This window comes from Hypanus sabinus, chromosome 5 (genome assembly GCF_030144855.1).
Source record: "Hypanus sabinus isolate sHypSab1 chromosome 5, sHypSab1.hap1, whole genome shotgun sequence".
In the NCBI taxonomy this organism is placed as follows: domain Eukaryota; kingdom Metazoa; phylum Chordata; class Chondrichthyes; order Myliobatiformes; family Dasyatidae; genus Hypanus; species Hypanus sabinus.
Genome location: NC_082710.1, coordinates 154,724,765 through 154,739,868, shown reverse-complemented (window position 1 = coordinate 154,739,868; position 15,104 = coordinate 154,724,765). Strand labels below are relative to the sequence as shown.

The window sequence follows — 15,104 nt, the reverse complement described above, 5'->3', positions numbered from 1 at the left end:
TGACTCGGAGCAGTGATGCTCCCACACACTTTCTTGGTGGGAGAAGCCGTGGGTTGAGGAGGAACTCGTGGAATGACCTGGGTGAGTAACCACAGTGCACTTTACGTGGTACACCCTGCAGTCACTGTATTTATGGTTTATAGTGGCAGACAATTAAGTGGGCTGGTGTTCAGTTTATCAAGAACCCAAAATCGGGGGACCATGCATACAATCATATTGACAAGCTTAAACTAATGCAGGAGAAACATAATTTTTAGCAGAATGTGGAATATTTTCCAACATGAAGGATATGAGGATGAGAAATCATCCTATCTGGGTGGGTATGAGAGCAACTCTGCCTAGGACTGCAGTGAATGTGGACACAACCCGTGCAAGCTAGCCTCCCTTCCATGGACTTCCCGATGCATTGGAAGACAAACATAATCAAAAACCCCTCCCATTCCAGTCATTCTCTCCTCTTTCATCTTGCATTGGGTAGAAGATAAAATGGAACTGATGCTTCCAGGCTCAAGGACAGCTTCTACCCAATTATTATGTGACTCTTAACCAGATAACTCTTTTGCTAAAGATAAATTCATGCTTTCTCAATTTACCTCGTGGTGGCCATTCCACTTTATTTATTCGCCTCACTGACCTTTCCCTACAGTGCAACACCAGATACAGTGTAGGAGCCATGTATCTGTTGTCTGCCTGCTTTGTGTTCTGTGTTGCGCATTGATTGTGGTAATTCATCACACGAGTGAGAGCATGGAAAAAGCGAAGGGAATAAGTTTTGTATTCTTGCTTATTTCATGGCAGTTTGTAGCTTGGGACCGCAGAGGACATAACGTCACTGACCACTTAATACCATTTAATATCACTTCAAGATTGTATAACCATATAACAATTACAGCATGGAAACAGGCCATCTCGGCCCTTCTAGTCCGTGCCGAACGCTTACTCTCACCTAGTCCCATCTACCTGCATTCAGCCCATAACCCTCCATTCCTTTCCTGTCCATATACCTATCCAATTTTACTTTAAATGACAATATTGAACCTGCCTCTACCACTTCTACTGGAAGCTTGTTCCACCAGCTACCACTCTCTGAGTAAAGAAGTTCCCCCTCGTGTTACCTCTGAACTTTTGCCCCTTAACTCTCAACTGATGTCCTCTTGTTTGAATCTCCCCTACTCTCAATGGAAAAAGCCTATCCACGTCAACTCTATCTATCCCCCTCATAATTTTAAATACCTCTATTAAGTCCCCCCTCAACTTTCTACATTCCAAAGAATAAAGACCTATCTTGTTCAACCTTTCTCTGTAACTTAGGTGCTGAAACCCAGGTAACATTCTAGTAAATCTCCTCTGTACTCTCTCTATTTTGTTGACATCTTTCCTATAATTTGGTGACCAGAATACTGGTCACAACTGTACACAATACTCCAAATTTGGCCTCACCAATGCCTTGTACAATTTTAACATTACATCCCAACTCCTATACTCAATGCTCTGATTTATAAAGGCCAGCACCAAAAGCTTTCTTCACCACCCTATCCACATGAGATTCCACCTTCAGGGAGCTATGCACCATTATTCCTAGAGCAAGCACGAGGAAATCTGCAGATGCTGGAAATTCAAACAACAACACACACAAAATGCTGGTGGAACACAGCAGGCCAGGCAGCATCTATAGGAAGGAACACTGTTGACATTTCGGGCCGAGACTCTTCGTCAGGACCATTATTTCACCATTATTCTGAGATCACTCTGTTCTATTGTATGTTTGCTAATTTTTAAAAAACAATCAAAATAAGGAATTTGACTATTTGGACAATCACTTCAGAGGAGATAAGGTTATATATAACACATATATAACAAATACGCCTGAAGTCGCAGGCTGGCGGCAATTCTTTTGTTTTGATTTTGGATCAGTTTAGTCACTACATTTTGTCAGCAAAGATTTTGGCAGGTGTACCAAACGAACATTATCACATGGATGTGTCTTGAGAAATTGGAGGCATCAGCCTGGAGCAGCTTGTGGCAAGTAACAACCTTTCCTTGTTGCTTTATGCTGTGTGTTTGGATTTGAAACACAGATTTGAAGTGTTCAGATGTCGGTGTGTCCAATTTCGTGGATGTGCAAGCCATAGTGGTGGGTTTCTGAAGTGTTCGCTGCTTGGTTCTGTTAGAAATGCTGAAGAATTGAAATAGCGACCTCTGTCATTGAAAAGCTGAGTTGAAACTGCCATTGTTTTTTGTTGTTTGCGCACTAGAAGACTGTGACCTTGAAACTAAGAGAAATTAAATAATCATACCATGTTAAAAGTCAGCTCCCTGAGGGAAATGAAAATATTTACAAAGTCAGCGAACCAGCTGTGACAACTGATAAGTTACTGGATGGATTACACAGTGTGCCTGATGTGAGTGGAGCAGGTTCCGTTGTTAGTAAGATGTCCTGTGCATCTAATATCACATCGATTCGCATTGAAATTGAGGCTGATTTACCTGTATTATGCAAGACAACAAATATTGACGGATAAGCAGGCCTTGGAGAAAAAGGTGGAACAGCTTCAAAGAGACAGGAGCAGCTTCTGAGAAATCAGGAAGAACAGGCAGAGCAGCTTAAGTTGCAAGAAGAAATTGTAGCCAAGATGGCCAGAGTTGAAGTGCCATGGACTGTAAGTGCTGTGGGCGCTAAGTGTACTCCGGCTGAGCAGTTCCGGTGTTGACATGGAACAGAGAAAATCCAGCATGCTCATTGTCAAGGTGAATTCATCTGAGGGTCAAATGTCTATGAGCCATGAGTTTGAACCCCAGCAGGTAGTTCATTTGCAACCTGCACTGAAGAGTTACTCCAAACTTGTGCAGTATCCAATAGCGCAAGGTGCTTTGGAGAACATTGATTTACAGTTTGATGGCACCCGTGTTTCAGATGAAAAAGGTCTAAATGCTGCACTGGAGATCATTAAGACAGAAACGGAAATAACAACTTGGTGATGCAACAACAACGCACTGCCTCTCTGCCTAAAGGACAGATCCAAATCTTCGATGGCGATCCACTGCAGTATCATTCATTTTTGAGGGCTTTCAAGAATAACATTAAAGGCAAGACTGAAGATTATGGTGACGGTCTCTATTTTCTTGAACAGCACCCTGAAGTTTACCCTAGAGAACTTGTCAAAAGTTGCCAGTGGGTCAGACCAGAGCAAAGACATCTGAAGGCCCAAGCTTTACTGCAGGAACTCTTAAGCAATGAGTGCAAACCTGCTGCGGCCTACGTGAAAAAGGATCTTTCTTGGCCCCATATTAAATCGGAAGATGTGACAGCTCTTTAAGACTGCAGTCCCTTCCTTAGAAGTTGTTGCAGTGCCGTGGAAGATGTGCAGCCATGCGGGAGTTCAACATACCTGCTAATACGAAGAATGTCATAAATAACTTGCTCGATGAACTTGGAAAGAATGAGATTGGTGGTGTATGAGCTGCAGGAGAGACACAACCGTAAGGTTACTTTCACTGACATTGTTGATTTTATTGAAAGGCAAGTGGAGATTGCTGCACACACAGTGTTTGGAAAGAAATACACTGCTACATCGCCAACAGTAAGTAAAGGTGTGAACAAAACTGCATCACAAACTCATTTTCAAGTTAACGAAAGCAGCTTTGCTACAATGCTGGCTACTGTGGGAAGAGAAGCTGAGACTGAGCCCAGGGCTGATGAAAACATTGCAGATTCGAAATAAGCTATGAATGAAGGAAACACAGCGGCAGGTACTGCCCTGGTTTCTGGTGATCATGATTGTAAACTTCCCGTAATCCCAGTTCAGGTGCAGCCTAAGAAAAGTAACAAGACAGTGGTTAGTTATGCTTCCCTAGATCAAGGAAGTGCATTGTGTATTGCCCAGACTGCCGCATGAAAAAGCCTAGGCTGACAGAAGGAATATTTTCGTACACACAATGGGTCAAGAGAAGATTGTGAATAGCTAGGTTGTTTCTGGGTTGGAAGTGGCTGGTTTAGACAGTGAAAGCTATTGTGAACTGCCTAACACAGGGAATATCCCTTGTCAGACAAACATTCAGGAATGTCTCACTTGAAGCATGTTTATTTGCCAGAAATTGAGCTGTTGATGGGGATGAATGCACCAAAGGTGTTTGCGCTATTGCAAGTGAATCGCAGTGTTAGTGTTGAACCATATGCAGTGCTGAGTTGGACTGCTGATGGACAATTAAAAGGAGACTATGGTGGTAGAAGAGACTACGCTTGGCTGAAGCTAAAAGGTAATGGGACTTCAGTTTTCAACTTGGATGAGCTTTGGCTTCAGCGATTCAAGACAGATCTTCCTGAATGCAGTCAAGAGGGACAAGTTGGTTTGGCAGAAGAAGATCAGAATGGGCGCTTACCAAAAGAGGACAATTGTGTAAATCAACAGGTCAGGTAGCATCTCTGGAAAAGAGTCACACAAGTATAACAGCTCTGTCTGAGGTGGCAAATGTTTTGATTTTCAAAGAATTCAAAGTACCTTTATTATCAAGTATGCATGTAGCATACAATAGAGATTTGTCTTCCCACAGACAGCCATGAAACAAAGAGCCATAGAACGTGATCAAAGAAAAACATCAACCCCTGCCCCATGGGCAAAAAAAACGGAATCCTGCAAATGGCAACAGAAAGGGTGAGCGAAAACACTGAAAATGAAACACAAAATCAAAAGGCATATTCAGTTCCTCTCAGTGTTGCATATGTGCAGGCCGGCCTGATTCGGAATCGCCCAAACTAGCAAAAAAGTAGTGACCAGACAAACTAGAAACATATCATAAACCTGAATTAGAGTCCACAATCCACAAATTGCACTAATTAAATCTTGCTCAGGCACCATCCTCCGACAGCATGTGGGAGAGGGAGAGAGATGCAAGGACTGTCCTTCGGAGACAGCGAGAGAGACCATCAGACACAGACACCCCACACTGGCGACAGCAAGCAAGAGGCCCATAGTTGGCACTGAACACTCGCTCGCCTTCCTCACTCACCTCGATGATTGCAGTCTTCCTCGACACTTTAGTCAGCGGGATGGGTGAGAGATGGCGCCGATCATGGGCTTGTGCCCCGTCTCCTGGCTTCCTGGCCTCCATGCCATGTGCTTTGCTCACCGCCTTGCGGGACCCTCTCAGAGACAGCAAGATCACCCAATCAGCCCAAAAACACACCACCAGGATGTAGATAACAGGCTCCAACAATAGCAGAACTACATCTGAAATAAAATGAAGACATAAAAAAAACAATTGCTTTGTGATCCATCTTGCAGGTGCCACCTTTGGTAGCATTGTTTTCTGGTGCCACTTTCTTCTGGATGATCAGTTTTGCTGCTGCAGACTGCATCCTGTTTTCTCGTTACTGCAAAGATATTCTTGCATAATCAGTATAGATGACACCAGACTGTATCTTAGTACATGTGTTAATAATAAAGCCATGTGCCAATTCCAGCTCTAGATACTTTCAAGTGAAGCTCATGTCATTTCTTACACTTCCCATGACCTAGAAGGAGGCCATTTCACCCATCAAGTCTATGCTGTCTCTCAGAAGAATCCCACCTGTCTCATTTAGCCTCATCTTTCTCTGTAACCTCTTCTCTCCAGATTCGATCAGGCCTCCATCACCCTGGTTTTCCCATTCACTTGCACTTTATGGACAATTTAGAGTATCCACTGAACCCACCAATAAGCTCCCAACTTTGGGATGTGGGAGGAAAAGGCCTCCACGCCACTGAATGTATCTGCAAGGAGCACTACCATAAGGAAGCAGCATCCATCATCAAGGAGCCTTAATAATCAAAAATCCCCCACCAACCATGATTTTTTTTCTCATTGTTGTTGCCATCGCAAAGAACGTAAAGGAGCCTTAGGTCCCAATCCACCAGGGTCAGGAACAGTTATTATCCTTCAACCATTAAGCTCCTGAATCAACGTACATAACTTCACTCACCTCACCCTGAACTGATCACTCAACACAACACAAGGCATCACCTTCAAAGACTTTACAACTTTTTATGTACAGTGTGTATGTATGTATTAAGGGATCTATCTATCTATCCATTGACCAGTCTACCTAATCTATTGATCTATTTATCTATTTGTTTCTTGATTTGTCTGCCAATTGATCTATCTATCCATCAACCTATCTATCAATGTGAATGTCTATCAATCTATTGATCGAACTACCTATCCCTCATTTTGTCTGTCTATTGATCGGTCTATCGGTTTTTTCTATCCAGTGATCTGTCTATCTATCTATCAATCTGTTTATCATTTTGTCTGTGTCTATTCATCAATCTGTCTAGCTATCGAACTGTCTGTCTATCCATTGATCTATTGATTTGTCTATCAATTTGTTAATCTATTTATCGATCTGTGTAACTATCTATCAATCTGTGTATTTATGAATTTGTCTATCTATTTACCCACCCATCTACTTATCTATCTATTTATCTATCTATCTATCTATCTATCTATCTATCTATCTATCTATTTATTTATTCATTCATTCATTTATTCATTTATTTATTCATTCATCTATTTATTTATTTATTCATTCATTCATTCATTCGATTTTTTGTTGATTAATTTGCTGCGTTTTCCAGATGCACTTCTTTTGTTTGCACACTAGTTGCTTGTCAGTCTTCGTTGTTTTTCATGATTCTATTAATACTTCCTTGTTCTACTATGAATGCCCACAAGGAAATGCAGCTCAGGGTACTATATGGTGACAGATACAAATTTGGATAATGAATTTACTCTGAACTTTGAAAGCAGAGCATCGGGGGGGGGGGGGGGACACCCACGGGCTCACAGGGACACCCGAGCTGGGGATTGCACTGGGTTCACTAGAGTGGTGAGGCAGCAGCTTCACTGACCATGGCACTGGGCCGCCAGCATCACGTGGACAGGACTCAGGTGTAGTAGCTCACTGCTTTAACTGGGATTCATTTGTGGAATTTGTAGATTCTGAAATCGTACCGGGTTCTGGAAGAAACGGGAAATACCTGTGGCTATTTGTGGCTGGAAGTAACAGTCCGAGGCAAGGTGGACTACACAGGTGAGGAACTGAAGGCGTAGTGTGAAAGGTTTTGGTGGAGGAGGAGATCAGTAGTACATCATTGTCCACTGGTTCAATGATGGTAAGCCCCACCCTCCCTGTTCCTCATCTCTTCCACCAGTCTAACATCTTTCCACAATTATTTACGCATCAGCTTGCACTCCATTTCTGAGCCTCATTCTAAATGAGGTTATCACTTTTGGCAGTGTTGAGTAGAAAGGATGGGGGTCATGTTGCAGCAGGTTAAGAGTTAGCTAAGGCCATATCTGAAGTATTGTGTGTAGTTCTGGTCGCTGCAATACAGCAAGGATGAGAAAGCTCCAGAGAGTGCGCAGAAGAGGTTCACCAGGATGTTGCCTGGTTTGGGAAGCACCGGGTTAACTACGAGCAGAAGTTGGAGAAACTCCGACGTGTCAGAGTTTGAGGTGTGATTTAACAACAGTTTATAAAGTTATGAGATGAATACATACGTCAACGATTTTTTTCTCTTCTACTATTTTATTTAAAATGTCAAATAGGTTTAAGGTGAGAGAGGGAAATTTAAAGTAGAGGCATATTTTTACATAGAGAGTGGTAGGTCCTGCAAAAGGACGTGATCAAAACAGATACAGGCACATTTTAGAAAGGCACATTGAGCAGACAGGGAAGAGGGTAAGGGGGGTTGCGCTGGATCATGTGCGGGCTGATGGGATTAGTTACACTGGCCACATGGTGGGTACTGACACAGAGAGCCAAAGGGCCTGTTCTTGTGCTGTCCTATGTTCCATGTTCTTTTCCAGCAACTCGCAATATTCCCCTGCTCCAGACTCCTGTCTTGGGACAACCTTTAAATAGTTGAGTGCAGTCAGTTCCTGGGCAAACACGCAATGCGGCACTTCTTTTAACAGTGCGTACATTGGTCAGGATTTTAGCCATCGGGTCTTGGCAGGAATAAAGCCACAAGTCGCCAGAAATACTCAGCAGACCAGGTGTAGAGAGTCAGAGTGAGCTAATTGCCTCATGTTGGTGACCTTGCGTTGGAATTCTGTTTACTGGTCTACCCCTTTCTGTGTTCCAGGATGACCAGACCTTCCGGCAGTATGTGTCTCTCTAGCTCTTTATCTCTGTGGTAAGCTGCACTAGTCAGGTCCTCTTTAGTTAAGAACAAGTGGAGAGAATTAATAGAACCGTGAGATGTGTTTGTATTTGGAATGGAAGTGGTCCGGGAAGATACATTAACATTTAAAGAGTACTTGGGCAGGTATGTGGATAGAAAGGATTAGATATGGGCCAAATGAGGCAAAAGGTGTCTTAGCTGGCACTGAGCAGTTAGGCTGAATGTTCCCGTGCTGTATGACTCTGTGGATTTCATTGTGGTTGTAAACTTCTTTCTCCACCGCACAGCACCAGGGCTCGGTCAGATGAATGAATAATTCAGCATCCTAATGAATTTGCGTTTGAAAATCTCAAGGGCAGAAGATCATTCAGCCCATTGAGTCTCTGCCAGTTCACAGAGCAATCCCATCAATCCCGAGCTCTCAGTTCCCTGTATTCTCCCTCACAGACGTTAACTCCTCAGCATCACTTCCAAGGTCCAATAAACTCATATGTCATTGCAATGCTGGGAGGAAAGAAGCTGTGTGGTGACAGAGTGAATGTGCAGACTCCACACACAAGAGGGCGCCAGAGGTTAGGATTGAATTTGGGCTGCTGGAATTTGACCCGGTTTGGTACAGTTCTCTTTAGTCTAGAAGCTGTAAATTTAAGCTCAGAGGGAAGAGATTTAATCGGAACCCTAAGGCAACTTGTTCAGCCAGAGTGAGGTTCCAAAGGAAATGGTTGAGGCAGGTACCGTATGCCAGATTGGCTGAGTGTGGCATCTATGTGTGGTGAAGTTGGCCGTAGGAAGAGTCTGCACCTCAAGCCTCAAGGGACAGCTGTTCCTGGAGTGAAGTTGAGGCACCAGATGCAAAGTGCACCCAGAGTGGCGCTTGACTTTTGGAAAAAAGGTTGGGTTGCAGGAAACTGAGTGTCGGCTGTGGGATTGGATACAATTCTGCCAGAAACTGACATTGACTTGATGGGCAGAATGGTCTCCTTCTAAGCTGTAAGGAAATATGTGTATGGTGACTACAAGTTCATCTCTGAAACCAAGATCGTAGCGTCAAGGTACATAAGATCTAAAGTGAGCTCACAGGCAGAGGGAAGACCTGGCTGAGCTCTTGGCTGCTTTTAAACTCTCTTGGTGAACTGGAACACTTTAACTAACAGAGATGTCTCCTTTCCTGTAGTTACTGACTACTATGACTATGAAGACGTAGGCTTTGCAGCGGACCAACCGGTCAGTGGGATAGGCTGGTTTGACCTACGATCACGAAGCAGGAGGCAGGCTCCGGCTGCAGATAACGCTGAGGTCCTTTATTACGAGGTCTGCTTCCGGTCAGTGTCACTAATCCTCTATCACGGGGAACTTTGGATCAGGAGCAAAGGGAACGTAGTGGTATCACGATTGTGTTTTGGGGTCAGCTATTCAGGAATAATAATCAGTTAGTCTGAGATCAAATATTACGCAGAAGTAGTGAGTTGTAAAGAGCTCCACAGAGGCACAGCTAGTTCAGCCCCTGCCTCACAGCTCTAAAGATCCAGGTTCGAAACCGGCTTCCGGTGCTGACCCTGTGATCATGTGAGTGTTCGTGGGTGCTTTGGTTTCCTTGCAGTTCGTTAGGTTAATTGTCCACTGTAAATGGTCCCTGGTTTGTGGCTGGGTGGTAGAATGTTGGAAAATTTGATGGGATTGTGGGGAGAATACAATGTGACCGGTGCTAGATAAATGTGGTTGTGTCATTTAATAGTCCCATTTCCCTGCTGTATGACTCAGTGACTCACTCCCGTTGTGGGAGCACCCTGGGTTCCCCATGAACCTGGAACCAATTGCTTTGCATCCTAACCACGGATACAATGCTGTCCCAGGTGCGCATGGTTCGCGGGAACAATAATCGGGGTGTCAGCCTGCTGCCCACTTACACAACCGTGACACAGAACCCACTGCTATTCCATGTCCTGACCATTCCATTGTGCTCAGATACACCAGCACCATAAGAAGCTGCAGAGATCCGTGAACTCAGACCAATAAATCACAGGCTCATTCCTCACTGGCAGTATCTTCATCAGGTGTTCTCCCAGGCGGGCAATGTTCATTGCCAGAGATCCCCACATGTCACATTGCAATCATTGTATGTTGTGTCAGGCAGGAGTTCTGCTGCTGTAGGTACCACAGCAGAATCTGGGAGCTGATCATTTCCAGCTAACTCAGTAGGAGAGGGTGAGAAATGCCAGGCTTTACACTAGCTTTCAATATCTACTCATTAACTTCAGTTTACTTGGTAAAAGTCTTGGAAGACTTCACAAAGTGAGGTAATGCACCACTGGATGGTTTTGGAGGCTGAGTCAGAGGTATGGGTTCAGCTCATTAACTCAGTTACAGTGACCGCGATTGTGGTTGGGAAAGCTGTGCATCATCCCTTCTCCCCCATCTTCACACTAACATTCTCACAGGTGACTCTGCAGCCCTGAGCCACAAGCACAACCACGGGCGTTTCAGCGGGTAATACACAGTGGGTGATACAAAGACTGGCTCAACAGTAATGATAATATCCCAATGAATAAATCCTCCATTACTCTCCAATGATCTGACAGTCTTGGGATAGCGGTGACAGGTATTTTTGTTGGGTTTTGTAGATTTTACTACCAGAACACCTTTAGCTCACTTTTTTAGATGTTACACTGATATTATGTCAGTTAGTGAATGTGAAGTGAGACTCAGTGAAATTCAAGAGAGACTGAGATAGAGGGCCCTAGTGAGTTTTAGAGATCAGAATCCAAATTAGAACCAGAATCAGGTTTATTATCATCGACACATGTTGTAAAATTGTTGTTTTGCAGCAGCAGTACATTGCAATACACAATAAAAATATTAAAAGTTGCAATAAAAACTAATGCAAAAAAAGAACAGCCAGACATGGGCTGCTCTGATGGAAGAGGGAAATAAGTTGTTCCTAAAGAATTGAGTGTGGGTCTTCAGGCTCCTGTTAATAATGAGAAGAGGGCATGACCTGGATGATGATAGACTTTGATTGTGGCGCAATCTTTACATAATGTCCATGATTGTTGGGTGCACTGTTCCCATGATGGAACTGTTTGAGACAATAACCCTCTGCATTCTCCTGCAATACTTTGCAGTGGGGCTTTCACACTAGGCAGTGGTATAATCAGATAGAGTGTTTTCCACAGTACACCTGCTACAGTCGTTGGTGGTGACATACCAAATCTTCCAAACTCCTAACAAAGTTTAGCCGTTGGTGTGCCTTCTTTGTGAATTTAAATTGGTCTCCCCACCCCTCCTTCCCCGTGTGTTTAAAGAGGTCTCCAGTAAGTTTAAAGGGCATGTAGGAAACATCACCTGCTAACCCAGATGCTTTGTCATTCTGATTTCTGAATTATTGGAGAGTAGACTATTGGAGGTTTACTCTACATCATTGCTTTAAAAATCAGATATCAATGTTCCAGATTTTGTTCCATCCTGCTTGCCTGCTGTACACAAACCTTCGTCTGCAGGACAGTTCATTCCAATCTGCAAAGATTAATTTGCCCTGTTTAAAAACTCTCATAATTAATTGCTTTGCATCTTAAATTAAATATTGCACAAAGATCAAATAAAACCCTCTAAGCCACACACACACACACACACACACACACACACACACACACACACACACACACACACACACACACACACACACACACACACACACACACACACACACACACACACACACACACACATCCTGCAGGAAGTTTCGAAGGTCAGGCAGCATCAACAGAGGGAAGTAAACAGTCGATCTTTCATCTCTCAGTCCAAAATGGCAACTATTTATTTCCCTGCCTAATCTGCTGAGTTCTTCCAGCACTTTTTTTTTTGTGTGTTGCTCAAGATTTCCAGCATCTGAAGAAGCATTGAGCAAGGTCTGTGCGTTGTCTGCTTGAAGTTGTTCAGCTTTGCATTCACTTTCTCTTTGTGTCTATTGTAACTGATTTTACCCTGACTCAGATACCAATGGACAAACATTAGGAAGGAACTAATTTCGAACTGATTTGTCTATTTCCCAAAGGCATGAGGCTGATGGAGCCTCTGGGGAGGAACCCTCAGGAATGGCAATCGTGGACATCTCCTTGCTGAGTGGATTTGAGCCAAATCGGAGTGATCTGGAAAAGGTCAGGATTTCTTCCTCCACTTGCCTTGACTAGAGTCTGATCAGAATTATGTGTAATCAATGACAATCTGGAGCCAGTTCCATCTCTTTGGAGCAATGCAATTTGTCTGTATTTTTATTCTGTTTTCCCTTGCCCTGACCTTTCTCATCTACATCTGGGATACCCCGCCTTCTTCAGAAGAACATAAAAACATAAGGACATATGAAATAGGAGCAGGAGCTGGCCGTCTGAGCCTTTGAGCCTGCTCCTCTTTTCAATAAGCTCTGGCCAGGGATTCAGTTCCACCTACCTTCCTTTTCCAATTATATAGTGGATATATTTGACAGCCTGTTTCACTGTTCCACCCCCCAACTGTTTGATCTCCACCATGAATGTCCCATCATCACCCTGGCTGAACTTGTTTTCTGAAAGACTCCTGATGCAGGGTTTCATCCCGAAACATCAACATCTCTCTGTCCCAGACACTGTTCGAACCAATGAGTTCCTTCAGCAAATAGTTTATTGCTCTGTATGCCAGCATCTGTTATCAGAGGCACAGTTTAGGTTGAAGTAGGAACAGGTTAGGGATGCAAAACTGTGAGGGACCATCATTATGTCCCACCTTGTTTGGGCTGGGAGTTTTTAAAGGCAGACTGAGTATTAAAGATTCACTGGAGTATGTTGGAGCAAGAAAGGGTATCATGGAAAGCTAAAACATTCCAATCGGTCTGGACAGAGTGGGTCCAAAAGATGTTCCTGATGGCTGTGTAGCACAGAGCCAGGTGAAATAGAATGTGGGGAGTGCCATTTAGAAACGAGACTGGGTTGGAGGACAATTCACTAAGCATGTTCAAAAAGTGGATGGAGATATTTCTTAGAACCAATGGGACCAAGGGACAAAGAGTTAGAGCAAGTCAGGCTGGCTGTGGTCCCTTCAACCCCACCAATCGATGAGGACAACTTTGTAAACCCAGCGACCCAACTTCCTTGGTCCAGCACCTCTCCCTCCAAGCTGCCCCTCTGCATGTACTGATCCAAGTGCTTCTTAAATTATATTATTTTCCCAACTTAACCACTTCTGTTGGCAGCTTATTCCATATATTCCCTACCCTCTGCATGCAAAATCTGCTCCTCAAGTCATTTTAAATATTTTCAATCTCAGTCTGCACACGCTAGTTTTGGGATCACCTTGGGAATAGTCTACAACTGTCAACCTGTCTCTGCCTCTTATCATTTTAAGCACTTCTGTAAGGCTGCCTAGACATTACCCTACATTTAAAGCAATAAAGACCTGGAGTAACACAGACAAAAAGCTAGAGGAACTCAGAAGGCCAGTCAGTATCTATGGAAAAGAGTAAACAGTTTACATTTTGGGCCGAGACTCTTCAGCAGGATTGGAAAGGAAGGGGAGAATTCAGAGGCCCAGCTTGGTCAACCCACTCCCTATAATGCAAGGACCTTCAGTCCTGGCAACATCCTTGTAAATCTTTGTCTGCGCTCTTTCCGGCTTAGCTGCATTTGCCTATAACAGGGTGATCAAAACTGGAAAATACAGTACTCCAATATTGTGTCATCAGTTTTTTTTTAACAACTGGAACACAATGTCACAACTCCAATGGTTAATGTATTGACTGATGAAGACCGGCATGCTAAATCCCTTTTTCTCACCCCCCCCTCCCCCCGGCTACCTGTGATGCTGCTTTCAACAAACTGAGTCTCTCTGCTTCATTCTACTCCTCAGTCCCCTACCATTCATAGTGTATGTATATATATCACCTCAAACTGCACTGAAATTTACTTGTCATTCCTGGGTCCACTTTCCTAAATAATCAAACAGGTATGGAGAGAAAGTGGAAAGAGGTTCCCAGAGTGATCATGTTGAACAATGGAGAGGTGGAAAGGGCTCAGATGAATACAGTTACAGAGTTGTACAGCACTGGAGCTGGCCTATCGGCCCACCGTTCTGATCCTCATCCTTGCTTGCCGGCATTAATTTGATACCACTCTGCTTTGCCATTCAAGTACCTGTCCAGACACCTCTTGAATATTGTTACTGTTCCTTCCATCATCACCCCCTCTGGCAGCTTTTTCCAGGTGCCAACTATTCTCTACGTGTAAATTCACATCATTTTTAAACCTTCTCCCTGTCACATTATAGCTATGCACTCTAGTTTCTGGGCAATACTACACTGAGAAACAGACAATGGTTATCTAACCCGTCCTATTGCCAGTGTTTAGCAATATTGATCCAAAGAGCTGCTGACGTTGTTGACTAGCTTCCGTTTATCACCCATTAGCTACTCTGTTGAAGGGCTCCTGTGGTCAGGAATGGGGTGGTTCCATGTTGCTTTCAATATTTGATCAGGTCCCCAGATTTCTTTTGGCCTTCCAGCTGAGTTTAGAGGTCAGGAAGGTCTGATATCTCCCACCTCCCAACCTGTGACCAATGCAGTTCTCAGGATAAGTTGAATGATTCTGGTCCTTTGAACTCTTTGAAGGAACTGTGAGTACAGTGGCTCGGATACTAAACCAGTAACCCGGAGGTCTGAATTAACAATCGGGGCAATGAATTTGAACTCAATTAATGAAATAATCCTAGAATTAGGAGGCAGGAGTCAGAGATGATAACCATGAAGCTACTGAATGCAAAAACTATCTGATACTGGCATTCTTCAGGATAGGAAATAAGCCATTTTCAACTGGTCCAGACACATAAAAAACACTTAGGATAAAGGAGTAAAGGATATAAAACCAAGAAATGTGGAAACACTCAGCAGGCCATGCAGCATCTGTGGAGAGAGGAACA

The 15,104-nt window shown here is 43.7% G+C and overlaps 1 protein-coding gene across 1 annotated transcript in view; it reads left to right on the top strand.

Annotated features, from left to right (window-relative positions):
* The window catches only part of LOC132394482 (complement C4-B-like), a 101,469-nt gene extending 87,680 nt beyond the window's left edge, over nt 1-13,789 (top strand). The window contains exons 30-32 of the mRNA XM_059970690.1: nt 6,976-7,069; nt 9,340-9,487; nt 12,217-13,789. Of these exons, the coding sequence (XP_059826673.1) occupies nt 6,976-7,069; nt 9,340-9,487; nt 12,217-12,352 (378 nt within the window). The 3' untranslated portion in view covers nt 12,353-13,789. The remainder of the gene's footprint in view (nt 1-6,975; nt 7,070-9,339; nt 9,488-12,216) is intronic.
* The last annotated feature ends 1,315 nt before the right edge of the window (nt 13,790-15,104 follow it).